Source organism: Gadus chalcogrammus, chromosome 9 (assembly GCF_026213295.1).
Source record: "Gadus chalcogrammus isolate NIFS_2021 chromosome 9, NIFS_Gcha_1.0, whole genome shotgun sequence".
NCBI classification, from domain to species: Eukaryota; Metazoa; Chordata; class Actinopteri; order Gadiformes; family Gadidae; genus Gadus; species Gadus chalcogrammus.
The window spans coordinates 5,060,589-5,076,068 of record NC_079420.1 but is presented as its reverse complement, the minus strand read 5'-3'; the positions used below and the strand labels follow the sequence as shown (position 1 = coordinate 5,076,068).

Here is a 15,480-nt window from a genome sequence, read left to right as displayed (position 1 = left end):
ACGGGCCGTCCTGCAGTGTGTTAATGTTAACGAGCGGCTGGGGGTGTGGACTCTAGCAGGGCAGGAAGGGAGTGCAGCAGGACAGGAAGTGAAGGTTAGCAGGGTAGCTTGAGGGGCAGAGCTCATCCTCTCTGACGCACCCATTCTTCCCCGCTGGGCTCCGGGTTAGATGCTCTCCCGGTGTGGAGGCGGGGCTCCGCTGTCTGACTCTCTGATGTCATGGCAACCCAACCGTGGGTCACCGGCCGAGAAGATACCAGAAGGAGCTAGACAAGGCCATATAAGGGTGTGTGTGTGTGTGTGTGTGTGTGTGTGTGTGTGTGTGTGTGTGTGTGTGTGTGTGTGTGTGTGTGTGTGTACAAAAGGCGGTGTTTGGTCATGGTCCGGAAGCTGACCATGTCTGTGTGTGTGTGTGTGTGTGTGTGTGTGTCTGTGTGTGTCATTGTATGTGTGTGTGTGTGTGTGTGTCCAACCGGAATGACATGAATGCTGATTTAATTGCATCTCTGAAGGGCCTTGTTAAATGTCTCTTATGAGCCGACTTTGATTACTGTCTGGATAAGACTACAAGCCTATGTATGTACTTGAATGTGGCCTATCGCTCTCATAGTGAATTGCACAACATTTATTTCCGTCTGCAGCAACGCAAGACGTGGATGCTCATCCCATTGCATAAACATGCACCCATACATAGAAGGTTCCAGAGGTTTCAACGGAACCGTCAGGTGAAATGCTCGGTCAGAAGCATTAATTAAGGATCTTCAGATCCACTAAATACGAGGTTGAACAGCTCAAACCTTTACATTTCCTGTATTTCCTATGCATTTAACTGATAGCAAATGCAGTACAACCTGTACTGCTAATGCAAACAACAGTTGAAATGAGTATACTTTGTCTGGAGTGAAGTTGTGTGACTGTTCCACTATTCAATGGGGGTCATTTTGTGTTAATAGATTGTGGGCGATAACCTGGGTGTACATTGTCAACACTGGACAGGAAGTGGCAGCTGGCAGAGGAAGTGGGCATGAGTGAAACAGGAAACAGGAAAGGGTCATTATATCCAAATGGCTCAAATGCTTTGGCCTTTTTCTTTTTTAATGATCTATTAGTTAACCCTCAATGTGGAGTTGTGCCAACTTTTACTTGACTAAATCTAGCAGATGTGTGATACTATTTATTTATGTGCGATAATATATGAATTAGGATTAATTGTCATAATAATATTATTATACCAACTATATTATCAAGCAAATCTGTCTGTCCATTTTCCTGCGAGCACACAATCTCGGTGTCAGCTGTTCGGTGAACATGGATTCCCGACCCCCAGTCAGAACAAGCTGCTTGATCAGCATACTCCATTTCAATCGTTTGGGAGTCACTTGGCTTACAGCAACACGCACGCACGCACGCACGCACGCACGCACGCGCACACACACACACACACACACCAGGAACAGATGTCTTGATGATTTCCAAGCAGGACATCTAAATATTATACTGATGTTATTACACATTAAAACAGGCATTGGGGGTTTTAAAACACATCTAGTGTTAAAAAAACACATTACTCGCATTAATGTCACTTATATTGAATATTTCCAGTCTAGATGAATCATTAATCAGGCCCAGAACAGCTACAGTATTTTGTAAATGTGTTTATTGGAAAAACTTCTCTTTTCCCCCACAAATAAGAAAAAAAAGACATGGCACGAGAGAGTTAATTTTTGTAAAGGCCATGACAATAGCTAAACAAAATGTTGTTTTCCTTATATGTCGAATACAAAACCACTGAGAAATGTTCTTACGTAGCACACAACATATGATATGATAAAATGGCTAAATATTGCAGTGAAAACATTGAAACACTTAAGACAACATGACAAGCAAAACCTCCAAAGTAAAAATAACAGTGTAATCCCCTTACAAGTTTGGAAATTTCAATCGTATAAAAACAACAAACCTTAAATGTAATAGGCATGAAATAAATACATCACAACAACTATGTCTGAAGAAAAGGATGAGAATGACGAAATACCAGCTCTACTCCTGGTTCCCAAAAGTAGCTCCACTTCGGCGAAATGGTCCAATTATCTGGGTGTCACAGAAAACAGAATGTGTTACTTAACTGGTCATGCTCCGACACATTTGTCACAGCAGAAGCCAAACTGCTCAATGTCTTGTTTAGGACTTTTCCCAAGGTTCATCGTGCTTCAAAGTTTGCTTATAGCATCGTAACTTTAGGATGGTGCAATGGCTGGCTAGGGTGATGGACTTCCAGCCTGAAGGTTGTTGGTTCAATCACCGATATCCGCAGGCACAGTCTCCAAAATGCCTTATCCCAACCTGCTCTTTTAAGACATGTATCTGAATCATGTGTGAATTGGCTCAATGAAGTTAAGAACAAAAAATGATGCACGATGAAATGTGCGGATCAAATTAGGGCTGGGCGATTAATCGAATTTTGATCGCGATTACGATTTTAGCGTCAAACGATCAGAAAATTAACATAATCGAGTTATCCGATTTTTTTTATTTTATTTTTTATTATTTTTTTATTTTTTTTTAATGATTTATAGAAGGGTCAGAACAGCTGGACACATATCTGTATATCATTTTAGATTGGAACATTTTATTTTTGACCATTTTGTGTATTTTTTTAAGGCGAAATTTCAAAGTTCTCAGTTACAACGTTTTTTTTGGGAGAGACATGGTGAATAAATACAACACGTTTTCAAACTCAAAGATAATCGTTTGAATAATCGTGATTTCAATATTGACCAAAATAATCGTGATTATGATTTTTCCCATAATCGAGCAGCCCTAGATCAAATATTCATTTTCCAGGCCTTCTTGCTTCAAGTTTGACCTGCGTTGATCTCACATTTACATCTGGAATACAGCGCTTCACAGCTCTCTCCATGGTTTAAACCAGCCACCAGCATCTACCGGCAGTACAAATGTCCCAGTGGACGAATCAACCTCGCATCACACCAGTGAGTTGGCGCTAGTTTTCTGATGGGTATGAATTATTAATCTGTTTGTAGACTAGAAGAATACACCATGAAACAACTAAAGCTTATAGGTCAGCGATCTGTACCCCAGGCGGCCCTGTGTGGGGGCCCCCCGACCCCTACGACCCCACTGGCGTATAGAAGAGGCGTTTACCTGTCCAGGCGGTTGACCACGTCCCGGACAGTGTTGATGAGGCCCTCGTGCTCCTGGGGGTTGCTGACCACGATGCTGTGGAGCTTCTTCATGTAGGAGTCCACAGAGTCTAGGGTGGGGGTCTCTCCACTGCCTGGGGAGGGCAAAACGCACGCTGGCCGTTAGCAAGCACAAGACTAGCCATTAGCGAACGCCGGCTAGCTTTCCGAGAAACGCAGAGCTAGTCGTTACTAAACCCAAAGCTAGCCATTGGCAAACCCAAAGCTAGCCGTTAGCAAACCCAAAGTTAGCCGTTAGCAAATCCAAAGCTAGCCGTTAACAAACCCAAAGCTAGCTGTTAACAAACCCAAAGCTAGCTGTTAACAAACCCAAAGCTAGTCGGTAACAAACCCAGAGCTAGTCGTTAACAAACCCAAAGCTAGTCGGTAACAAACCCAGAGCTAGTCATTAACAAACCCAAAGCTAGCCGCTAGCAAAGATAAGCTTGCCGATAGCGAAGGACATCAAGGATTCAAGGTTATTTGTCCATATCGATATGTGCAAAAATCGACAAAATTAGGGGATTACTATTGACCGGATTGGAAACTGGCTCTACTGAAAATGTAGCATGCAACCCAACAAGTTAGTGGTGTGGGTTGTAATTTCAAAACTCAGATACTGTTAACAACATCAAAGGCTATTAAAGTCGTCTGGCATATCAACGCGTCAAAAAAGTGATCAAACCTTATCCACGGAATTGGATATTAAAGAAAGGCTTTTTTGATATAAAGAGACGTTAAATGTGCTCCGAAATAGAAAATGGGTGGTATGTCAAAAACCCATGTAGCGTGTACTCACAGTGATGAGTCCCGCATTCACAGCCTGGCTTTAGAGTGCTCACTAAAAGTGCCTAGAGTTTTGGCCTCAAATTGGTGCCGTGGGCAAAAAGAAATCTGCCTATTATCCGGTGACAGCGCCAGGATCACCATGACAACAAGGCTCACAGCGCAGGGTTTTATTACATCGTTATATCCGGCTCCCACAGCTCTCTGAAACGGCATAATTACCACAAAAAAAAAAGGTAGGCATTCCTCTGAAGTAGAAGAGTTTTGCACCAAGGTTGGCGTTAGAGCATCCTTCTGCCCTCGTTAATCCAAAAGGCCAATGTCTTGAGGATTCAAGGAGTTCATGTGGTAACGGGCTGTGCCTTAAGGACATGACGTCCGTTATTCTGTCTCAGGACAGAGCCACACAGGTAGGGCTGGAAACATTTGAAGTGTTAATCAAACAACACGTCGCTACAACAGCTTGACACCCTGTGCCTTGTGTGCGCCTGGCAAGAACAGAACATGGGTATGGGACTCTTGGTCCAGTGTGGCAGACCCTCAGTCTCCTCCCTCCCTCGACCCCCAGCCTTAGTCCCCTCCCTCTCACCCCAGGCCTTAAGCCCCGTGCCCACTCCCTCCGTCAGTTGTCCGTTGCCCATTGACTTTGAATGGGGACGGTCGCGCAATGCATTGTGGATCCGTCCGTTGAGTTGGAGCGTTCGCCACCGTCAGAAAGTTGAAAAATGTTCAACTTTTTCGGCAGCGACGGTTCCGTCATCCAATCAGATCGCGTATGCAAATTTAAGCACTGTGACGCGACTCGGGCTCTGACGATACTGGAAAGCGGGAAAGCGGGTCATCTTGCCTCGCAACAAGCAGGAAGAAGCGGGAAGAACCCGGGGAAGCGATTTGATTGGCTGACGGATGCCTCTGCAAAGACTACTCCCCCATCCGTCAGCCACGCCTTCCCACGTCCGTTGACTGACGGTGCAGTGGGCACGAGGCGTCAGTCTCCTCCCTCCCTCGACCCCAGCCTTAGTCCCCTCCCTCTCACCCCCGGCCTTAGTCTCCCTCACCCCCCCCCCCCCTCACCGGGCAGTGGGACGGAGGAGAAGCTGGCTGCGAGCGCCTGCCGCAGGGTGTCCAGGTGCTGCTGCAGCAGGCCGTTGCGGCCGCGCTCCTGCATGACGTCGCCCTCCAGCCGGTCCACCGCGCCGCGCATGTTCTCCACGTGCTTCTGCAGCGCCGCGTTGCGCTCCTCGAACTCCATGTTGGTCTTCCGCAGCCCTCGCATCTCGGCCTCGCGGGCTGGGGGGCACCGGGGGGGGCACCGGGGGGGGGGGGGTACAGAGAGCATGTATGTTAAAGTTCCTCCCTTCCGTGTTTGGTGCATCCAGTAAAAACTCATGACCGCAGCACAACACCCACCAGCCCTTGTCGGTGATTGGTTGGAATTAGGGCATATTCGAAGTTAGTTAGTTTATTAATATTCAAATATTTATTAATAATATTTTTGACCATCAAATGCCTTCAGTAAGACCTGGATTGGGCATTCGCAAAGTTTGTTTACCGCGTTGCTATGGTTACCGGTCTTGCGTGTTCCAGCGGTTTATTAGGTTTCTAATAAATCGCTGTCTAATCAATACTTCATTCACTGCCTCTTCCGTGGTCGTTACAATTGTTATGAATAGACTGCGTCGGGTTCTCCGACGTCTCTCCCTCTTGGCCTGCCCATAACAGGTTTGAATATTAAGGGCTGCCTAATATTGGTTCGAATTTTGATTGATTTTTTGATATTCGGATTATATTCGAATAACTTAGTCCGGAGTCAAAGCCCTAGTTGGAATACTTTTGGAATTTAGCAAACGTTGCTCATCTATCCGTCATACATCTAGGTGGACACACCCACCTAAGAGGTCAGACGAGGCAAAACGGCTTGTAACGGCTAATCACACTCACACCTGGTGGTATAATAGGTCACCTTTAACGCGTGTGTGTGTGCATGCAACAGACAGACATGCAGAACCTTGAGTCAGTGCGTCTACAATGCATGTTAATAAACGGGGTCAATGACTTGGGGTTAAGCCAATCATTAATAATGGTAAACCATAAACTCAAGTTAGGTAAATACTGTTAGTGATTCAGCTCCCTGGAGCATAATACGACGTGGAGAACTCGATCATCACACCTTGAATGGATTATGGTCGGTGAATCGATTCTGCAAAGATTGGAGTTTGACATCACCAACCGTTGGTGACAGAGAGAGAGTGTCAGAAGACTTCTAAAACTCCGGGAGAATACCTGAAACAGGGGTTTAGTAAATCCCTCCCCCTACCAACGGCCTGTAGCACCTGGAAGGTAGCTCGCCGTGCGTTCAGGTTCCCCTTACCTTTGCTGTGGTTGAGGAACTCTTCTGTGAAGATGGGGATGTCAAACACAGACCTCTCCTTCCCCTCCACGTCCTTCTGGGGGCAGAGACAGAGAAGGTGGAGCAGGTTTTTTAAAGAGGCAGTCTGGCTCATGTGGTGAACAAGTCCTGAAAGTTTAACCGGCTACATGGTTGGTCTTTGTGGAGGAAAGTCAGAGGACACTGAGACTGAGACTGAGACTATCGCTGGATGGACTATAGGCTACAACGCCAGCCATCACTAATACTACTAATATCAGAAGCCTGTTTTTAGCTGTTTCAAAAAAATCCCTCTGGCATTAATACCTCCTAATCATACAAATTATGCGTTTAGACAAAGTGCAATTCAGCTGAATAAATAGATGCTTCTTCACAAGAGAACACTGAAACCTATTCATTTTTTAAAGGCTGTATTCTGCTTCCCACTTGCCCTCAAAAACAAACATTTCCGAGCCGACGTTCCCAGAGGAATACAAAGAAACACCGAGCCACCGCGCGACATAACCCTCCCCAGTTAAAAAACGATTTTCAGAAACCTTAATTACAACACTTGATCCTGAGCAAACACAACCGCCCCAAAGAGGATTAGAGCAACTTCAGCGCTCAAACAATGATTTGTTGAGCGAGGACAAATGCGAAGGCGGGAGGCTGGCGAATGCACTGTGGGTTTATAAGGAGGCATTCAATTAAACGCAGGCGCTTTTCCGGAAAGTAAAATAAAGGCACTGCTTAGAGTGGAAACGCATTGGGATTCAAGTTTATGAAAAATCGATCGGTGACTTGAGGGTTTCAGCTGTGAGATTGGTTCATTCAATACATCCCGGGGGGTGTAAAATTAGATTGACAAGATATCGAAATAGTTGCAGAACAGAAGGGCCAGGAAGCAAAGGCAGAAAATTCAATTGTGTAGCAGAACCAAGAGTATATTCCTGTACTGGAGGATGATGCAGCTTGAGGAGCAATTGGGTGGAATAAACCTTTGAAACTTTAGTGATTTGGATAAAAGCAGCATCTCAATCTACAGAAGGGTCCTAGGAATGCTATCCTGAAACAGCAGCCTCCTTGTTTGCAAGAACATACTACTGACGAAGTCATCAGAGGCCGGGACCTCTTAGCATTGTGTTTCACCATAGCGTTACAACACGGTGTGAGGTCAACCTCATGTTCCCTATAGAGTTGCATAGAGTAGTGACACAGCAGGCAGCGTAGTGTAATAGACATGCGAGCGACCATCAATGAAACCCAAAGGGTCTCCGGCCTCTGCCTTACACTGAGAATGAAGTCACTCGAGGAGTGGGCGAAGATAACTCACCTCATGATGGTTGTCGATGGTGACCTGGTGTCCGCCCTCTGAGAAGGAGAGAAACACAAGTTCTAGGTCAATGTTACACACCTATACAGCCCTGTTGGTCTGGGGGAGGGGAACAGCAAGAGGACGAGGCTGCCGGAGTATCAAGTCTTAAAATGGAAGTACATTTTATTCCACCAATGCAACCACAGCTCCACCAATGTAAACAACAGCCCATTGATAGATGCAGATCTATAAAAATTATATCTCGTTTTTTTAACTTTATTCTACTACACTCCGGACCCAAGTAGCCGGCAGTACCCTCGGCTCACGAAAGCATGTGTATACGTCTACCGGTAGTTATCTTATCCGTTTATGTTTGGTGAGCTTTTGCCTTGACCTGCACCGTTTATAGTTCTGTAAACAGCTGCTTAAACACCTTATTTACCTCCAGGGAATCATAAAGTCTTATCTTATCCCAAGTGCTCCCGAAGCCCACATCACACTTCTCCACGGAGCTCGTGTGCAAAGATCCTTCCAGAGCTTAGCAACGCCTCACAGTTTATACTTTTGTTTTTTTTGGGTACGCTATACTGCCCCCTGGTGTACACCTGGACGTTTAAACACTGGCAGCTCGGAATGGATTAACGTCTTGACCCTCCGTGCGGATCTTGTCGAACACGGTGTTCTCAGAAGAGTGAGTTCAGCCTGTGGAGGAGGGGGAGGAGGAGGAGGAGGAGGAGGAGGAGGAGGAGGAGATCATCAGACGGCCCACCTGTCCGGTGCCTCTTGCCCTTCTGCTTCTCCTGCACCTTGCGGGTGAAGTGCTTGTAGGCCTCCGTCTTCTGGTACTTCTCCAGCTCCCGCATGTAGCGCTCCTTGTCCCGCTCCGCCTCCTCCAGGTAACGCTGGGGAGGTGGAAGGGGAGGAGAGGAATCATGCTTTGTGTGAGGGTCTAGTATCTGTTATGTTGCAATAAGGATGGAAGAAAAAAACGGTGTGTGTGTGTGTGTGTGTGTGTGTGTGTGTGTGTGTGTGTGTGTGTGTGTGTGTGTGTGTGTGTGTGTGTGTGTGTGTGTGTGTGTGTGTGTGTGTGTGTGTGTGTGTGTGTGTGTGTGTGTCAAAATTAACTCATTGAACATTCAACAACTGTCATTCACTCCACACTTTGGAAGAGAAAACCTATTATCCCAACAGAGTCCATCATTATGCAAAGGTGCTCCTATCACGAGGAAGGTGCTTCATTAAACCCTGCAACGTTCTTCGACCTAGCTCCCCTGACAGCTAAGCCCATATACAAGTCCTAGCAGGCTGCTATCGCCAATGTCCGCGATGCCATTATGCGTGTCACTGACAAAGTGACACTCAGTATTACGCTTTAAGTAGAACTTGGCGAAAAAGGGGGGGAAATCCTGGAGGGTGTGGACTTTGGAATAAAAAGCTGTCGGTTGTAGAATAAGGGTACGGTGGATACTGGGAGAGCGGCCAATTAGGTTGGCAGCATAGGAGACGTTTCCTCCCGTTGATACATTTACATATAGATTATGTCGTCCCGCATCACATCCTGTGAAAGTGATTATGAGGTGCTGTGTGGAAAGGATGTTATTTTAAAGGATTTGCATGAAACTCATTGTCTCTGCATCCTGTAGCCAGGTATGAAAGAGCATCGATCAGAGGGCTATCAGCGTTGCTATGAAGGTTGCTGCTATGAAGGTTGTTTGCACGTCGCATGTTGAATATGCTTTAGACTTTTCGTTCCCTCCAAGGACTAAAGAAGAATAACACAGAAGAAATCGGGATTGTACCTCTGCTGGTATTCTAGTAGCAAATTGCTACTAGAATAATAATTGAATCAATATGCAACCGCGCCTTGTAAAATCAGCTAAGCACATAACATAATAATTACCGTTCGTTTTGGACTATTGAAAAAGCACCTCCAAGGTAACGAGGAAAATAGGCTAAAGCACTCCAGGCCAAACAAGCGAAACAAGCGACAATTAATCGGGAAACATTGGGCCAACACAGAGCGAGCAACACAGATTGGTGTAGAGACAAAAAAAACAAACAGCAATCTGTCCTCCTGTGGGACGGACAAATGACGTCTGGGCTCCTCGGAAGCCGCTCCACCAGATGCCAGGCCTTGCGCTGTAGCGTACAAAAACGGCCCAAATATTTGCCGACTCACTGAACACAAACTCTGCCAAACCCGATTCCCACGTGTCGAAAATACCACAACAAAAACAAAAAACGCAAGCAAGTTTGGGCCCTTTTTCTTTATTTCGTTATCTGTTTTGTTGTGCTTTGCCTCTTTTGTTGTTGCTGCGGTATCAACGCCGCGCATCCCTTCCTCCCTCCCTCCACCGCTCCCTCTCCCCCCTCCCCACTGACCTGCTTGTCCTCGGGGGGCAGCTTGCTCCACTCGTTGCCCAGCATGCGGGTGATCTCCGGGAAGGGCACGTCGGGCCGGTCCGCCCGCAGCTGCTCCCGCCGGTCGTTCATGAAGCGCACGTAGCCCGTGAGCGGCGCCTTGGGGGCGTTGCTGTCCTTCAGGGGCTTCTTCCGCTTGGCCTTGGTCCAGCTGCCGCGCCGGGGCTTCTGCAGCGGGGAGGGGGACGACGACGACGACGACGTTGTTTAAAGGAAGCTGGCATAAGAAGTAGGCATACCTGGGCACACCTGCAGCAGAGCTAGGCTGAAGAGCTGGGCACACCTGCAGCAGAGCTAGGCTGAAGAGCTAGGCACACCTGGGCATAGCGGCAGCAGAGCTAGCCTGGAGAGTAAGGCATACCTGCAGCAGGCTGTCTGGGCACACCTGTGGTAGAGCTAGGCTGAAGAGCTAGGCTTACCTGCACTCTGCCTACCCTGGCATACCTACAGTAGGGCTTTGACTTTTGCCCAAAAATCATATTCAAAGTTTGTTTGTTTATTAATGTTTGAATATATTCGAATATTTATTAATAATATTTTGACCATTAAATGCCTTCAGTAAAACCTGGATTGGGCTTCGCGAGGTTTGTTTACTGGCATTGCTATGGTTACCGGTCTTGCGCGTTCCAACGGTTTATCAGGTTTCTAATAAATCGCTGTCTAATTAATACTTCATTCACTGCCTCTTCCGTGGTCATTACAATATTATGAATAGACTGCGTCGGGTTCTCCGACGTCTCTCCCTCTTGGCCTGCCCATAAAAGGTTTGAATATTAAGGGCTGCCTAATATTCGTTCGAATTTTGATTTATTTTTTGATATTCAAATTATATTCGGATAAAGTTCGGAGTCAAAGCCCTAACCTACAGTAGAGCTGGGTATTCCTGCGGTATCTCTTGGTTTGATTCGTTCAATTATAGTTGCACTCTAGAGGGAGTTCTGTGTATTCTTTGTCTTATTTTCATCCTTTCTCAATGTTGCTTCGGTCCCGGGGCACCCTCCTTAGCCATCTGGGATTAACAAAATACGACCTCATAGACATTCTGATTACAGCGGTTATACCGGCCATCAGCGCAACATGAATGTTTGAATACTTAATTATTTTATTGTGGCAATAACGCCCCTCGAACCATCATAAAAGACATCGCCTGAACAGTCCAAAAGTGCGTTGGACAGTGAGCTGTTGCACAAAAGGATTCTTGTTTCGGTATCTGGGGAATCAGTTGTTTACCGGTAAAACATGGATGTCACGCGACTGAGCTTTTGATGCAGGCGCATAATAGATACAGAGACCATGATGCAATTAACTTCATGGATGACATTGTATATGGACGATATGGCAAAATACTTAATCTAATTGATGCTCCAGGAAATAAATGGAATGGCCTGTAATCGCAGTAGGTTGTTACCATTAAAGTTAATGATTAAAATGTTGAAGCTTGATTAAGAACCCGATTGGTTGGCGGTTTTGTGTGCATGTCGACATACGGAGATTGTTCATTTGACAATGCAAACACTCCTAGGAAGGCAAGCAGCCCCCACTGTTCGAGTCCACGTAGTTCTTGGATAGCATATTGAAGGACCTAGGGATATATATATAGGACTTCCGCATCATATCACATCGCAATGACTCCTTTCCGGATGTCATTAAGCATAGCAATGTTATTGATATGTTTCTTGTGGTGTAGAGGTAGGTCATTGTTTAGTAATTATCGTGAAATTACTTTTTCATTATGGGGACACATAACTGTGTTTTTTAATCTGCCACAGTGTTTCTCAAACAGGATGTGGCAGAACAACGTTTGGATTAGATTAGGTTGTGGCATATTTACACAGATTTAGGATTGAACAGCAGTACAACGCTCGCCATAGAGGAATCACAAAATGGGTGAGAATCGCCACCAAACAATCCCATGATGCATTGTGATGAACATCATTCTGGCACCCTGTGAGCCCGCCTCTCACCTCTTCTCCATTTCTCTGGCTGCTGTTGTCGGTCGTCGCCCCAGGCGAGCCTGTCTGCTCATCCATGACTCCTCGGCCAACAAGACGGGCCTAGACACAAAATATAACAACATATCACGGTTAGCATAGGAACGATAAGCCCTCAGCGTATAGCGTGAGGTTACACGTTCAGCTTTTTTTTGCCAAGAGTCCGAGCGAAGTGTGGCCAACATGGACTGACAGTTGGTCAGGTGGGAGACAGAGCGAGGGAGAGTGTTGAAGTGTGGGGAGGACCGTGATGCCACAGGGCATGGATGCTGCCCAGATCAGCAGAATGTATTCTGGATTCAGAATGACTTGACCCCTGTATGTCATCCAACCAAACCAATCCCAAAAAATGGACAGGTCAAGGATTTCTCTGATTAGGAAGGAATGTATGGCCATGTGCAATGTGTATAGACAAAATCGAAAGTCCAAACTCTCGGTTAATCCAAGAGTTAGTGTTAAAACTAGCTTTCAAGAGCTTTGAATGCTGAAGAAATATGTGCTGTATCCACAGCAGCAAACATATTTTCTGTCAGAAAAGAGACTTAGTGCGAATGACTGTTCTTTAGAATGTAACAACGTTTTGCTTGGAATTTGATAACATTTGGGTTGCGGGGACAGGGAATTACTGCACAGAAAAAATATGATCATGCACAACTATTAGTCATAGCTCAAATGGTTATTATCACCATACAGCCTGTGGCGAGAGCTTGAAATAGGTAGAAGGATTATTGTGATTTCATCTCTAACCTCCTCATATACATAGGAAGACGTCATATCCTGGATTTAGCCAAATAAGCTTGTGGCATTAATCTCTGCATACAACGTGTCGTATACATATAAACGTGTTAAAGGCAAAGAAACATAATAAACAGGAATTTTTCCGAATATGCCTAACCCATTCCAGCATCGTCAAGAATAACAAACATTGAACCATGTTGTGTTGCAGTGCCCCCCTGTGGCTAAAATCCTATTTCACACTGCTAGATCTATCAAATGATCGGTACATTTTGACAATATGCACCCTCGTTCAAGCTCTTATTCTTAAAATCACATTACATTGTTATTGTGTGATACTATTATAACATAATATTGATATGGTTAGGGATGGAATACATGAGATATTATTGAAAAATGTGTCTGCTTTATTATTAGATCAGGCGAAACGTAGACTCAATGTCCAGAGATGTATACATCTAGAGAAACATCCATATTAAGGTTTTTTTACACAGTTTAGTGAACTTACTATCAATTGTTCATATAACCCAAAATGACATGCAGCTGACTACATTGAATAAAGAAACCCAGCAGACAGCAGAAGCTGTTTCCAGCGAGGAAACCTCACTGATGACAACAAACAGGAGCTGGTTCAGCATCACAGGATCCATCCGTGTCACCAAGCTGTCTCTACAGTCTACGAGTCGTATACACGTCATTATACCCCCGGTGTTTTATGATCCCGGGTGTTTAACCATGGGGTACATTAAATGAGCTGACTGGCTCTGAGGCATTAGCGATCATTTAGTTGCAAACAGCTGCTGTCAAGCGGGATTTGCGTGCATTCAGATCCGACGAGAAACTTATTTTCTACACGTATCCACCGGTATCTTGTAGTATGGCTAGAAGTAAATAAATAAACGCCAGACGTATAAGCATTATTACGGTTCTCGGTTAGACAGGACTCAAAAGATGGCAAGCCTGTTAGCTTGTTAGCTCGCCTCAAGTCCAGTGCTCTGTTCTTAATCTTTAATGTGGTACATGGTTTGAGTGAATAGAGGTTAAACACTGGCTCGTCACACATTCACATTCAACCTAAATATTCGATCTATACATGCCCACAACGAACCTTTTTAGAAGCAGTGCTCTGCGGTGGAAAGGTGTAGCGTTAGGCTACCTTCCGAGGGATGTTTGCTATCAAAACAATGCGCTTCGTCCCCACAGAACCGCATCGGATAGAAGAGGAATCTATGCGGTTGCTCTGGATTGTATTGCTCAAGTAGAGTTAAGGGTCGTCACATACATTTAGTTAACGTACGATGATTCTGTTTATAATTCGTTCCTCACATGAGGGACAATACGAGGTTTAAATTAAGTTATAAACCGCAATTAGCTCAATATGTGCATGTTGTTATAAAGCAGTGACCATTTAAAGAAAACCAATGCTACATTGAAAACAGTGTCTTCAAATTATTCGGTGAATTGTGGCAGCTGTATCACATCGGGAAAATGTGTGGATTAAATCATTACTCGTTATGTTTCATAATTTGCCTATAGAGCATTCTTTTCTATCTGCTCTATTTCTGTGTCCCATTCTTGTTCGACGAGAAAATGACTTAAATAACGTTTTGCTTCTCTCTGCAGTTCACTATAGACATTACATGCTTTTTTACGATACGTTTTTCCGATTCTGACAGAGCACAAGATTGTGTATTGTGTTAGAAAATAAAAATGCTTATTTATTTTTTTACTCACTATCTGTAGGCCTATATATCTCTCTTTGGGGTTCTGTCGTGCCATATTGCATATACACATTGCATCATTGAAAAAGAGTCCTGGGACTCAAATTAGCTTCTCTCTTAAAATAAAGGTTGATGATTGGAATATGTTAAATCCGGCTGACTTGCATGACCCAGGAATCGGAGAGCTCTAAGCTACGTGGAGCCATCGCTGCTAATGATCATTTACAAGCTCATGTGCCCACGCCCTGTCTCCATCCCATGATCAACCATGCAGAGAGCTAACAGCCCCTGAAGGACATCAAAACAAACCCTTGTCTTGCCTCTGAATCCCACACACGCCTGCTCATATACAGGTCAAAGAGGGCCACTCTAACCTTCAGCGATATACGGCCCTAATACAATTGAACTGATTCTACCGAAACTTTCTGACATTTGCATACGTCTAATTGATAATTGGATGGATGTAAGTGCTTGATACGTAAAGTCTTACATTTTGTAGTTCTTGCTAGGACTCGGACAAGCACGATACATTTTTAACGCAAGGCTTTTGGCAATGTCCACGATGAGAAAGGGCCGTTTTTGGAAGAGATTTTTTGTGTTGAAAGTGAGCCTATAGGGTAGAAGATTCCAAGAAACCATGCCTCGTAACAGAAGGGCTGGATAGCAGAGGCCTAATCAACCCTTATGCAACATCATATAACAGGGCCCTGCTGCTTCGGGATGTTCATTAGGAACTCTGCATTTTCCATCTGTAAGTAGTTAAGCAACAGCATGACTTGCAGCAGACAAGCTTGAGACATTGCACTGGATTCGTGGAAGCTTTAATTGCTCTGATGTAAACACTATGTACAACTGGATTCCATCTGCATAATGGCAAAGATGAATTATAAAAACTTCAGATGACATCTCCAAATGGAACCATGTTTTTTGTAGAAGGTAG

At 45.0% G+C, this 15,480-nt stretch overlaps 1 protein-coding gene across 3 annotated transcripts; it reads right to left on the bottom strand.

Annotated features, from left to right (window-relative positions):
* Positions 1 to 1,652: 1,652 nt before the first annotated feature.
* LOC130389053 (high mobility group protein 20A-like) lies at positions 1,653 to 14,305 on the bottom strand. 3 transcript variants are annotated; one of them, XM_056598719.1, is made up of 9 exons: positions 13,928 to 14,305; positions 12,058 to 12,147; positions 10,055 to 10,261; positions 8,442 to 8,574; positions 7,691 to 7,728; positions 6,361 to 6,433; positions 5,064 to 5,279; positions 3,166 to 3,298; positions 1,653 to 2,091 (listed from the first exon to the last, which is right to left on the bottom strand). In XM_056598719.1, the coding sequence occupies exons 2-9, from the start codon at positions 12,121 to 12,123 to the stop codon at positions 2,088 to 2,090; spliced, it is 870 nt and encodes a 289-aa protein (XP_056454694.1). In that variant the 5' UTR covers positions 12,124 to 12,147; positions 13,928 to 14,305; the 3' UTR covers positions 1,653 to 2,087. The 3 variants fall into 3 exon arrangements, with proteins under 3 accessions (XP_056454694.1, XP_056454692.1, XP_056454693.1); XM_056598717.1 differs by having other exon boundaries at positions 1,659 to 2,091; positions 6,361 to 6,436; positions 13,928 to 14,304; XM_056598718.1 differs by lacking the exon at positions 1,653 to 2,091 and having other exon boundaries at positions 3,162 to 3,298; positions 6,361 to 6,436; positions 13,928 to 14,304.
* Between the last annotated feature and the right edge of the window lie 1,175 nt (positions 14,306 to 15,480).